Source organism: Dicentrarchus labrax, unplaced genomic scaffold (assembly GCF_905237075.1).
Source record: "Dicentrarchus labrax unplaced genomic scaffold, dlabrax2021, whole genome shotgun sequence".
Classification (NCBI taxonomy): Eukaryota; Metazoa; Chordata; class Actinopteri; family Moronidae; genus Dicentrarchus; species Dicentrarchus labrax.
The window spans coordinates 3,705,149-3,718,123 of NW_026136713.1; the positions used below are offsets into that span (position 1 = coordinate 3,705,149).

At 39.7% G+C, this 12,975-nt stretch overlaps 1 protein-coding gene across 2 annotated transcripts in view; it reads left to right on the forward strand.

Moving 5' to 3' along the window:
* Positions 1-12,518, forward strand: part of rab28 (RAB28, member RAS oncogene family) — a 30,142-nt gene extending 17,624 nt beyond the window's left edge. Inside the window, exons 5-8 of one of the 2 annotated variants that reach the window (XM_051420559.1) lie at positions 6,100-6,203; positions 6,304-6,381; positions 9,263-9,364; positions 10,712-10,809. In XM_051420559.1, the coding sequence (XP_051276519.1) occupies positions 6,100-6,203; positions 6,304-6,381; positions 9,263-9,358 (278 nt within the window). In that variant the 3' untranslated portion in view covers positions 9,359-9,364; positions 10,712-10,809. Of the gene's footprint in view, positions 1-6,099; positions 6,204-6,303; positions 6,382-9,262; positions 9,365-10,711 lie in introns of both variants that reach the window. The other variant, XM_051420560.1, reaches the window with a different exon arrangement.
* The last annotated feature ends 457 nt before the right edge of the window (positions 12,519-12,975 follow it).

Consider the following 12,975-nt stretch of genomic DNA (forward strand, 5'->3'; position numbering starts at 1 on the left):
AGTCATGTAAACCAGTTGGTCCCAATCATTTAAATGCTTCACATAAATTCCACTAGTCATTTTGTTTTACTAGTGCTGTGGAAGTTAAATCAATGTCTAATTCAATCAGACATCACACGGAATGATTCATTTTATTTCTACTGACTTTTGAAGCTAGTAAAAGTTTCCCTGTATCTTGTACCGGAAAATTAAAGGGTAAATAAAAAGTCACTTGCAATTAATCTCACCTGTTCGCTATCAGACTGTAAGGGAAAATGATTCTGCTGCTTTTGCAGTTTAATATTAGTTTAGATGAATATGAAATTTAGAAAGTGCCCAAGTGTCCATAAACTTATTTTTGTTATTTGTTTTTGTTGCTTTTTTTTAGTTATCAAGTTGGTGGTGGGATAAATGACATTGTTTAGTAAGACAACATACTAACCTTGACTGATTCTTCACTGTAATGTGGGTGACTTGGACCTTAAAGGCAGGAGTTAGTGACAGTAATGTGCCTTTTAAAGGTAGCAGTGTACTAATAAAGGAAGAGCGCCACAAGCTGACGTGAACAATCCAGGTCTTCAAATATCCAAAACATTTTGCGAATGTTTTTAAGGAAGGAAAAGCATTCACCATGTTTGAAAGGAATGTATAGATGAGAAACACTGAATGTAAACAAAACCATGCTTGTTTTGAATGAAAATTCTACAATGTACGTTTTGAATAGAAATCATTTAATTTTGGGGAATATTAAAAGGGTTAAAATACACTGTCTACGCTAAACAGTTTTAGTCGAGTCAAGTCACATACATGTACAGATCCAAACATTTTATTTGAACCTTTATTAAACCCATAAGTCCCACTCATAGACATAAAGAAAACGTTGCAGACAACACAGCACAAAGTCAGGCAACAGATAAAACAATAGTTGAACTGAGACAATTAACAAAGGAGTCATTTATTATACCATAGACATTATAATGTCTTGAATCCAGCCAGAGATACCAAATTCCTCAAGTAAGTTTGCAGAGATGTAACTCTGTAGGAGTTATGGACAGAGATGGACAGCCAGTTGCTGTTGCATTCATGTAAAAGGCTGCTGTGAGTAGAAGCACCTTTTCTGCTTCAGAACTGACTACAGTGTGTAGCAGTAGAGACTCATAAAACCCCACTGAATGTCTGAGCTGCAGAAAAGTTCTGGGATGTTTTCAAACTTAGTGGTGCCTTGTGAACAATTTGCTCAGACAGTTGTAATTCATTTCATTCGGAGTTGGACTTGGTTTGATAATCCTTGCCCTCTCCACAAGGTTTGAATTGGTTCATGGTCGTCATTGAGGGGAAACTGAGGCAAACCCTCTTAACGGGGTCTTAAAGGCATAGTGTGAGGTAATGTTGGAAGTGATAGGTTCTCCCCTGGGGTTGATTAGGCTCAACCCTGTAACTTTCACTTAATGTGATATGACCCCTCAGAGCCCCAAGTCTCTGACAACACACACGCCCTACCATTACTACCACACACAGACACATAGACACACACACAGTTCACACATTCCACCTTCAGCCCTCACGCTCCCCACTGCACCAACTGCTGTTTAGTTTAAAACAAGGCTGCCGGCAATTAACTGTGTTATGTCAAGCATATTCTCTGGCTGTTGCTCGCTGGGTAAACTGTTCCAATTGGTCCCCAGCAGCCGACTCGGTAGAACAGTAAGTAGGTGTCTCTGTTATCACAGCATGGTTTTAAAAAGCCCACTGAGGATCACACCGTGCAGTGTAGGATTTCGGGCTGGTTAGCCAACGTAGAGCTATTAGCTTTTTGTTTTGCCATGGCAACATGTGTTAGTGAACTTTAAAGGAAAAGTCCATCCTTGACTTCTCACATTGTGCACATTTGGCCGGTTACTGTGTCAATGAGAATAACAACTGAATGTGTCTGGAAATGTGAGGTACATTCCCAGGAACTTTTTGATTCTGGTGTGAATTTTCCCCCTTCAGTGTAACTTTTTAAGGAAAAAAATAACTCAAACCTGAAATGAAAACTTTCATTTATCAGTAAAACCAGTATCTTATGGTGGCTAGTATCAGCTAATGTTAGCAAACTTTAGGCGCAAACTGCCCATAGACATTTATTTTGTTGACGTTAGTATTCTGCTTTACTTGTGATACTTTTAAACTATAGTTTAGCACTAGCAATATCTAGTAATTGTCACTTGTGGCCACAGCAGCAATTATTTAAAGTTATGAAACATGTCTGTTACTTTACCTTTCTCAAAATGAGCCTACGTGACAATTACGGGATAAAAGAGTCGGAGAAAAGAGTGAAGTCCGTAAACTCAGTAATGTCAGTTATGAAGCAATATCTAGCTTAGCTTAGCTAACATGTTAGCTACCATTTGCCAGCTGCTGGTTATGGCAGACCAAATAAGGCTATAACACCAACCTCTATCATTGAACTTAACAAAGGTGTGTTTCCATTTTTAAGCGGAAGAATGTGTTATTTAGTCCTTAGAAAGATACAAAGAGTACGTTTACACGTGCACATTAGAAACACGCTTTTGATCTTTTTTGGGTTATGACATTTACATGGAACATGAGAAACCTGGTTAAACATTATCCAGGTTTCTGATCGTGTGTGTGCATGTTTGTCTTGGTTCCTCAACATCTCAGCCACTCATTTCAGAAACCTGGATAAGGTGTTTACATGCCACAGTATCCAGGTTTTTATCAAAGCACTCCAGGTAACATATCCAGGTTTCTGAAACAAAGATAAGATGTTTGTTTACATGCGCAAAACATAACTGGGACACTCCAAAAACCTGATCATAGCCACTTGTGCGCATGTGAACACACTCACAGTCTCATTTTAGGTCATTTAGTCCAATAATGATGATGATGATTTATTGTTAATAGTTTTTCAGTTATTTAATTTCAGTCATTGGCAGTTGGTGCGCTATATTCTTTTCAGGGAAGGTGATATAGCAAGGGTATTGGTTTAAAAGCATGCTCTAGGCAGGTCCATCCAGCCAAAATTCAACCTCCTTGCTAATTTTAAGTTATTTAGTGACACAGAAAACCTTTCCAAGTCTGTCTGGTTTCAGGATAATCAGGTCTGCCAGTGAGAGGATTCTTTCCATGAAGGAGCTAAGCTGACATCCCCACAGACACTAACTTGTGGAGAAGAACATCCATATTTTCTTCTCATTTGGTTGTGTTCCCATTTATGTAATAGGTCACCGCAATAACAAAACCGGTTATTTACACTCAAAGCCTAATTTATCCGCCAGATATTAATCTCTAACTGTTGTCTTGTAATTCACCGCAATGACAGGCAGACCTTTTAAATAAACACTGATGGTGACCAGAGCGAGGGAGGGCCATCGCTCTTGACGAGTGATGATCCCTTCCACTATCTCTATGCGCTCTGAGGCCTAAACAGTTTATTTCGTGTTTGCAGTCACTTCCTAGGGGTTGTTAAGCTGATGTACAGTTTGACAGGAACGGAGGGAAACCAGATCATCGGAGGAAGATTGTTTTGACCTGATAAGTAGAAATGGGTACATTAGGGAGAAAAATGGAGCAAAACACTAAAACTGGGGGATTAGTCTTGTATTCAGTTTACACAGACAGATGCCACATGCTGCAGGATACTTTTGTGTAAGAATGTGGACCCACCTACAGTATTATTTTTGTGACTTAAAGGAGCTAAAAACACAAATCACACACGGTGCTAAAATTGAGTATAGTTTTTGTATGCATATTGGTGTAGTTATCCATTGGAATATATGTTGAGATGAAAGCAATATCAAGGTCCATTCAGTGGATGGGGCTTTCAATTATACCATATGATATTAGCAATTGCCCAGTTGTCATGGAATTATAGATAATTTTTTTCTGAGCACTTTAACATAAAGTGTTCAGAATCAAATGAACATTTAAACATCTACAGGTCTATGACAGCTGGGCAAAACTTAGTGTGCTGCCCAGAGACTACAGATGGAAGGTAGCTAGTGACTAAATCTGCAGCCGCTACACAACTTGAATCATTTTTTTACTCTTCTACTGACAGTTCAAATACTTTTTTTAGTCCGTCCTCTTTAAGTTCATCCACTTTCAGTGCTTTTAAAGTGAAAATTCATCTGCCTGCAGTTCTTTTGGAAACAGAAATTTCAAATGCCTTTAGTAAATACACTTAGACACCTCATTCTCTTTCAGCACTTCAACTGCTTTAAGTGTTTCAACTTAATGCAACTGGGATACAACATCTTACATGCAGACAATTAACATCAACACTTTGCTATTTGCAGTGTAAGCAAGCTCACTTAAATCTTCAGAAATCTGTCCTGTGGCCTACTTACATTATAATTCCCCCTCCCGTTGATGCACATACCCACAGGCAAAATTCAGACTGGTACACCTTTTTTACTTACAGTAACGTGCCTTCCTCAAACCCTGAGCCACTATGTTAACGTTGGCTAATCTGACTCTGACACATGATTGATAACCTTTCCCAAGTGTGCAGGATCCAAAGGATTAGCCGTGTTTACTTCTAGTAGCATGCTGGGTACCTCCACTGTTAATGATGGGAATTAATAACCTGCTGACGCCTATGAGACAGCTATGTTTATGCACAGGCACAGACATGACGGTCTGCCCTGGACATTGAGTGTCTGCCCTTGCCCAGAAAGGTTTGTGTTTATATGTCACTTATGATGATGGTAATATTCATTTTGGTCTAAAATGATTCTTTCCAAATGTGTTTTTTTTTTGTCGCTGAGGATTGGCCTTTAACATTTTTGGGTCATATGACTTACTGAGATATTAATAATACAGGATTAGTGCAGTGTTTACATTTCTTCCTCGCTATGTATCTGTCTCTCTCCCTGCTTCTGGCTTTATCCCCCCCTCCCTCTATCACACACACACACACACACACACACACACACACACACACACACACACACACACACACACATACTAAGGGGCATGAGAACAGGGTAAATCCTTGACAACTTCAATGAAACCTCACACAAAGAGTAAAACTCGGGGGGATGAGAGAAATGCAACACCGTACAGTAGCCTGACCTCCTCCAGCTACACAGACATGTATGCACCAGATACCGGGCGTGGCCGCCATTCTGCACAAAGCCAGAAATAAAGAGCGAAGCTATTGCTTTCAGCAGCAAGACCCCCAGGTGACCTTCTTCATCGACCTCAGCATGACCCCATAGTGAGGAAGGAGAGAAGCAAAGCGCCCGGTATCACTGCACAGGAGTCGAATGCTCATCACAATAGCTAAAAAAGAAGGCGCTGTCATTGTGTGCTCACAGTAAATCAGCATGAAGTTGACAGTCCCAGTTCTTGGGCCTGTGTGCCCACCTTAAAGGCTGGCACACTCATAAGTCAAACTGTTTTCTCCATCTACACTCTCACTGTGAGTGTAGCCTGAAGACTTGGGTCATCCATGCATTGTTTCTTAAGTATTTCTCCACAGCTGGGCTGGTTTGTCTGTTTCAGGTCAAATAGAGGTTCATGGCTTCGGGGTTCAACTGTACTAAGCTTACACTGAGGAATGTGTCGCATCGAGCTTCAATACCAGCTGGCAATGGAAGCTTGGGGCTTGGGGAATTGATCATTTCCACCCTCAAACCCCCTGAAATGACTCCCTCCGAAACTTAAACAAGCTCAAATTTGCCATAGCTGCATCCACGTACGCACATGCATCCACGCTTTTATGCATTCACACATAACCTCACAAATTTGAGCCTCCTAGGGTGAAAACTGTGGCCGCCGAAGGCTAGGGAAATGTTTGTGGACCAGCTGACCAACCGACAGAGCGAGCTATAGAGCCGCTGCTAAAGAAATACAACAATCAGTAGACTCTGCAGCTGGGTTTGAAAGCAACATAACAATTGAATTATGCTTTGTTTTCTCATGCCTTTACGTGCACTATTCTTGTACATTAGGCAGATCCCCTTCCATCTTAACTCAAGTGTAAACAGTTATCTTTTCTGTTTATGTTCAGATACGTGACAGTTAACCCTGCGAGAGCACTGCATAACCACCGTATAAATCTATCTATCTTTTGTACGTTTTCTCACATGTCATTCTGTGTTTCGTCCACAGTCGACCTGGAGCACATGAGGACAGTTAAGGCTGACAAACACCAGCGTTTCTGCCAAGAAAACGGCCTCATAAGTCAGTTTGTATCAGCCAAGACGGGGGACTCGGTCAGTATCCGCTGATTAAATGTGTCACAATGACAATGTGAAGTACAGAGTGACTTTGCTAAGACTTACTGTCCTATTTTTTTGTTATCTTTTTCTCCAGGTGTATCTTTGTTTCCAGAGAGTGGCTGCTGAGATTCTCGGTATAAAGCTAAACAAAGCAGAAATAGAGCAGTCCCAGGTGAGCCATAATGACATCAAGGTCTCTTACTCAAATTTCACAAAAATGTCTAAGCAGCTGCCTCATAAGCCACATTTCAAATGGCTTATTTGCTGCTAACTAGGATAGAAAATGTACATGTTTTAACTCTGCCTAACCAGCCACTTATAATGGATTGGTAAAAGAGTGAAAGTAAATGCTGATATTTTCGGGTTCCTCTTGCCTAGCTTTATGTGTAATGTTACGCCTGAACCTAAGGGAGGTCGCAGTCAGTGTGTTAGGTCAGTGGAGTTCACCACACACTGTAAAGGACCTTTTGTTGTGTAAACACGAGTTTGTTACGTCTGCCTCCTATGATAGTCTACCTGCCACTGACACAGCCCATCTGTAAATAGACCCACATTGACCACATTAGTGCGTGAAGTCAGAGGTTAAAGGTAGGCAGTTGTAGGGGTGAGGAGGTTAGGATTGGCTGTCTGATTTATTTGGTTTATCTCCCACCGTTTTGGGCCAAAACAGTCTCAGCTTGCCAGCCCGACCAAGGTGCCCAATGGTGGCAGCTGTAGGATTTACAAGGTCACCTCCCCCAGAAGCATTAATCCTGGGTCTGATATGACCGCTTGGAGCCACACTGGCTGGGTAGTGGTGGTTGATGAGCCTGGGGGCTACAGAGAGGTCAGGACCCTCAGAGAAGGGAGAGCATGTAAGGGAAGGACTGGCCAAATTCTTAAGCCCCTCTCCCATCACCAACACTACTGCTGACTAACTGAAAATGGCCATCAACTAATGGAGCTGTCTATCTACTTTCTTCTTCCTCCCCTCCCTTGATAGCTCTGTCAATAAAGCAAAGTGGTTTAATCCAGGCTAATCAAGTAGGGTGAGTGGCTGGATCCAAGAGACTGAGACTACTTGTGTGTGTGTGTATATATATATATAAAAATGTGTGATGCAGTTTAATGGAAAAATACAATTGTAACAGTAAGACAATGGTCTTATTATGGTGGCCTTAGCTCATAGCAGAATAAGGAAGAACAAATTGTGTCAAATGGACTCTAAAATACATATGGCAACAAGACTGCATGTACAATACCTAGACAATTGTAAAATGTGATTATGAGAGAGACCTAATTGCGTCATTTTCCACCATATATCCACCATATATGTGTGTCATCGGTAGTTCTGCAACAAAAGTTGTTTCCAGAAATCTCAAAAGCATAAAGATGTGTGGCTTTGCATTAGGATATTTTTTGTTTTGCAAATTCTGATGATCTACTGAACTTTATTTTTACCATATCATGAACACACTCAATACATACTGCATGTCTACTGGTTTGGTCTATGGCTGAAAAATAGTCAGAAAATAGTAAAAAAGTTGCTAATCACACATTCTCAGAGCATTTCAAATATTTTGTTTTGTTTGAGCAACCGTTCAAAATCCAAAGAAGTCTAGTTTAAAATGAAAAGCAGCTAAATCTGCACATTTAGGAAGTTTTGGAATGTTTAAATTATTAAAAATAGTCTTAGTAAAATGAATTGACCAATTGTTTCAGTTCCAGTTCGGTCTACAGAAACGTATTCTATATAGTCAGACAAACTCTTTAAAAGACAATATCGTTTTCTAATGTGGAAATGGATATAGAGGTGAGGCTCTGAGCAGGTCATCGCTCTGGGTCTAGCCGTGGGGCCAGCGAAGCCTCATTATCAGCTGTCAGCTTTAGAGAGCTGAACATGAGGGTCACAACCCCTGACAGTATTATATCTGCCTGGCAGCCCTCTCCGTCATGGTCCTCTGTCTGTTGGAACAGATAGGGAGGCCACGGATCACTCACCGACTCCGACACCAGACTTCGGCAGCTTGTTAATCAGACAGCCAACCAGGGCCAGCTATTCAGCCATGTGGTCTGTTCTTCGGTGGTTATGGGAGTCCAGCAGTCTGTTGCACCATTAAGATCACATGTAGGCTAATTTGAACTTGCATTCCTACTTAGGCCGAAGCTTATGTATTCTGGAAATTGAACAGCTACCCCATATAATGTTCCAATGTATGTCTTAGTCAAAAAGTATAGCTTCAAAATGCTGTACGAGGTGTAAAGATGATCATAAATTAGCTAGACTTTGCACATTGGTCAGAAAAATGGAATAAAGCGACTGGAGGACCCAGAGGAACAAATACAGCTTGCTTTACATTGGCAACATAAATAGATTAGTGTACCAATAAGGGATTCATCATGAAGACATGTCTATCGTTCTCTTAATGATCAGGGATTCACATTAGACATAACTTTTATTTAATATTTGGCTTTATTAAAGAGCATTCATGTTTAGTTATAAAAAAGCTTCATACTATCAAATGTGAACAATTTACTGTTGTGTCACAATTAATACTTTATTCATGGAGTCAGTTTTGAAAATCTAATAATCGTTTAAAATATGTATTAAACAATAATGCAACATTTTCTGGATTCTGTTAAAAGTGAGTTTTGCTATTTAGGGGATTTGTATTATTGAATGAACAAAAACCATCACACTGGGCTCTGGGATGTCATATATTATATAGTATAGTCAAGTAATTATCAGTTACAGCCTGAATTTACAGCCTTTTAAGTTTATTCCTTTGTTCAATGTGAGAGATGTGAGAGTTTTGGGTCCTAACTTACATTGTTGGCCATGTACTCACTATCTGTACACACTGATGTCATGCTTCACTTTTGTTTTTTGTCCGTTTCTTACATTTCTTGTTCATTTCTCTCACCGCATGACCCTCACCTCATCCTCCTTTCCTATTCATTGTCCTCGCCCTGCTTGACTCTGGTCTCTATTCTCCATCCTCTCCCGTGTCTTGCTCCTTGTCCTTTTGCTTACCTCCATCTCTCCCCTGCTCTGACGTGTTGAATCTGCTCAGAGGATTGTGAAGGCTGAGCTGGTGGACTACCCACAGGATGAAGGCCCAATTAGACACGAGAACAACCAGCAAAGCAAAATATGTTCCGTTCAATAACTGGAAGTATGTCTCCATGTAGAACTGCCATAGATCTTAGACAGCAAAACCAGTTGCTTTGTAGTTGTAGTACATATCACAGTCATGCTGGATGTATTGTTGTCCATGGTAGAGAAACCCTGCAGACTAATAGAACCTAATCACCCCCCTCCTCTGTTGTTATGTAGTGTTAGAACAGAGTTGACAGTATTTTGCCGAAGTGTCTTAGGATTATAAGTAATGTGTGTTTTGCTGAGTTGGTTGAGAGTGATATAGTGAGAAAAAAATCTTTATGATGGTAACAAATATGACCGCCTCCTCCAACTGCCTGGGCGGGGTTGCACAAATATTCTGACCAGCGCCTTAAAACACGGCATTGATTTTGAGCCATGTACTAATAAACGTTAAAGGAATAGTTTTGGGAGACATGTTTATTTGCTTAATTGCCAGATCAGATTGAATATGCGTTACATATGAAGCCAGCAGCAAGCAAGACCTCATAGAAGTCACTGCTCCTGACCAAGAAATAGTCCAGCCCGCAGACTTACTCCATACCACAAAAGTTTAATAAGGAAAATATTTCGATCCTAGTTGGGTCTGGGTATGGTCAAAATGTTTGCTTTGAAACTGCACCCATATTTATACATTGTGCACATCAATATTGATAAGCTTAATGGTGGCAGGTGTGGTTAAATATCACAGCAAGGGTAATAAACATCCCAAAACAATTAACAATACAATAAAGTACATAGAAAAAGGTATAGAGATAAATAATTGATGAATTGATGCTATCACTTGATAGCCTTGCACAAGTGATGTGTGTCTAATTACTTTCCTTCTTCAAGAAATAGGTTTTTGCATGGATTAAATAAACAAGATATCACATGTTCATTAGTGAGCTTTGGATATACTGGTAGGTGGGTTTTGTTACAGTCATTGTGCTAAGCTAACCAGCTGCTGGCTGTAGCTTCATATTTACTGTACAGACATGAGAATCAATAGTCTCTTCTATTTACATCTGTCTCCGTTTTAGGGGCTCAAAAACGCCTGTGCATTTAAAATTAAAACTCTTTGCAAGATAGTGAAGTTGACTATTGCTTTAACAAAGTGCATATTTTTTTAAATTTGCAGTATATAAGGCTTCATTTTTAACAGCTAATCTTATTTATTCTCATTCTCACTCTCTAGAACTTCTTGTAAAGCTGTAAAAATGAAGGAAACTTAATTTAATATGTGGCCTCATGGAGGTTACTAGAGCCTTTTTAAAATGAAGCTTCCTAAACTTCTGCACATTTTAACACTGTAAAGATTTGACTCTTTGTTCGTATTGTTGTGGCAGCTTTTTGTCTTTATCTGTCTTTCCCATCTTTTCAGCGTGTGGTGAAGGCGGACATTGTGAACTACAGTCAGGACACCGTGGCCAGGACAGTCAACCCACCTCGCAGCTCCATGTGTGTGGTGCAGTGACACCCTCCAAGACACATACGCACACACGCACACAGTCACACAGTCACACAGTCACACTTAAAGATGTAAAATTGTTCTTCAGTCAGTATTCCTCTTTCAGGATTTTTGGTGTGACTGGATGAAATGTGGTCAGAGTGTGTTCTCTGTATTCCTGTGTGTCAGTTGTTCGGGCGAGATGAAGAACAGACTGTGTGGTTTCGAGGCCTTGGCCTGTAGTTCGGATATTTAGCAGGAAAGATCTCTTGGGTGGTTCACCAAAAAGGAAACGGGACCTCCGTTTTTTCAAGTTTACATGCAGCTATCATTTTATTTCTGTGATTCATCTTAAATAAATATAAAAAAGACTTGATTAATGTGTTAGTATGAAGCTGGTTGTCTAAAAGAGAAAGACAATTGGTGTAATCAGTCACTTCGGTAATTGAAAATATTTTTATACATGTATAAGTATATTTGCTTTGCCATTGCTATTAGGCATATTTGTTTGAATGATTAGATATGCTGCTGTATATTTCTATCGATATCACCATCAATACCTGTTAAATCTCTGTCCCTACGACTGCAGAGTGGATTGGGTGTGAGAGTTAATGGGACATGAACAGGGAGGTGAAACCAAATGTTCTCCCATACAATTTTCTGATATTCTTTTACGTCTGTGGTGCTCCTCAGTTGACCAGGAGGGAGATAGGAGTTAAAATGCTGTAGTGGACTGAAATGAATCTATGTTTTCAATTTGCCAATTAGGGGCTTACACTAGCAGTGCTGTGTCGTGAACTGTGTCCTGTTATTTTTACATAGAAATATTTACATTTTACAATCTTAAATCAACATTTACAGTTTATATTCTTTCTTCTTCTTCAGATAATATCCAAATAATTTACATCCTTCAAATAGTATCTCCATTCTCCAGATATTTCTTCTGGAGTCTACATTTGCATTTTGATCATTTAGCATTACATTTGTCAAATTCCCGGATTCGTCTTGTTAGAGGACAATTCAGACGCTGTGTTGATAGATGAATATGACTCAGGAAGGAAGTACCTGAGTGTCAAGCTGAGCATGAGCTGAGCTGAAATGAAATGTACAGCTTTTTAGTAGAGGTCTCTACATAGCCTTATTCAACTGTCCGTTATAGAACAGAAGTTTGCATTGAAGAATGGCTATGAGGCATGAAAAGCTTCATAGGATCTTCATTATGACCACATAATAGCCTGTTTGATGTGTATTGTTAGAGACAGCTGAGATATTGTATGTCTAATCAGTTTTGTCATAGTAGTTTCTGCAGTACATGTTGGCATGATGGGTTTTAATATGTGTCCACTTACCAAAATATCTGCCATATGTGTAAAATATGTGTTTGTACAATAAAAGCAACCTCTGCTCCATTTCAAAGCTCCTGTCATTGATTAGAAATGATCAGAACGCATTCTGTTAATTATGATCATGTAAACAAAATACAGTTTAAAGTGAATGTTTAGTTGATGTTCTACAGCGACACAGATTTGTGTTTCTAAATAAAAATGCTACAAGGAAAACAAGAAATGATCTGTGCAGTGCAATCTGTGAGTACATCATTGGTGTGTGAGATTACCTCACTGTCTCATAATGGATGATTATTGATAATTGATTTTGCCTAATACTGAATACTTTGGCTGGTATCCTTGTGAAACATGTACTAAACTGCATTCTATGTGGCATTAAAGTTGACTTTGGTGAACCCTGTAGACATCCTTGAAATGTTAGTTTGAGAAGTATAGTTTTACAAAAATACGACCTCTATGAATGTGTCCAGGCCTCCTCATTACTCAGCCTTTGTTAGCTTGATACCACATTCGGGGCCTTGGTTTCATTGCAATTTTTCACTCCATGTTGCTAACACAAACTAATAGGAACAGGCCCTGGAGGTGCTCATATGAACGACAGATGATGGGAGTGGGACTATAGCTGATGAGGGCATTACAGATTAAGGATCCATGTGTTGAAATTTAAGCATAAGGACTGAAACTTGACTACCCCAGCAGATCCCCGCTATACAGACTAACCTAAGTCTCTGGTAGCTAATAAGCCACCTGGTCTTTGTTCAGTAAATCTTCACTGAAACAGCCCCTAAATCCACTCTGGACAGATGATACAAACGGCTTTATAAATGGTTGTAAGCTGTATTAATGAATCAC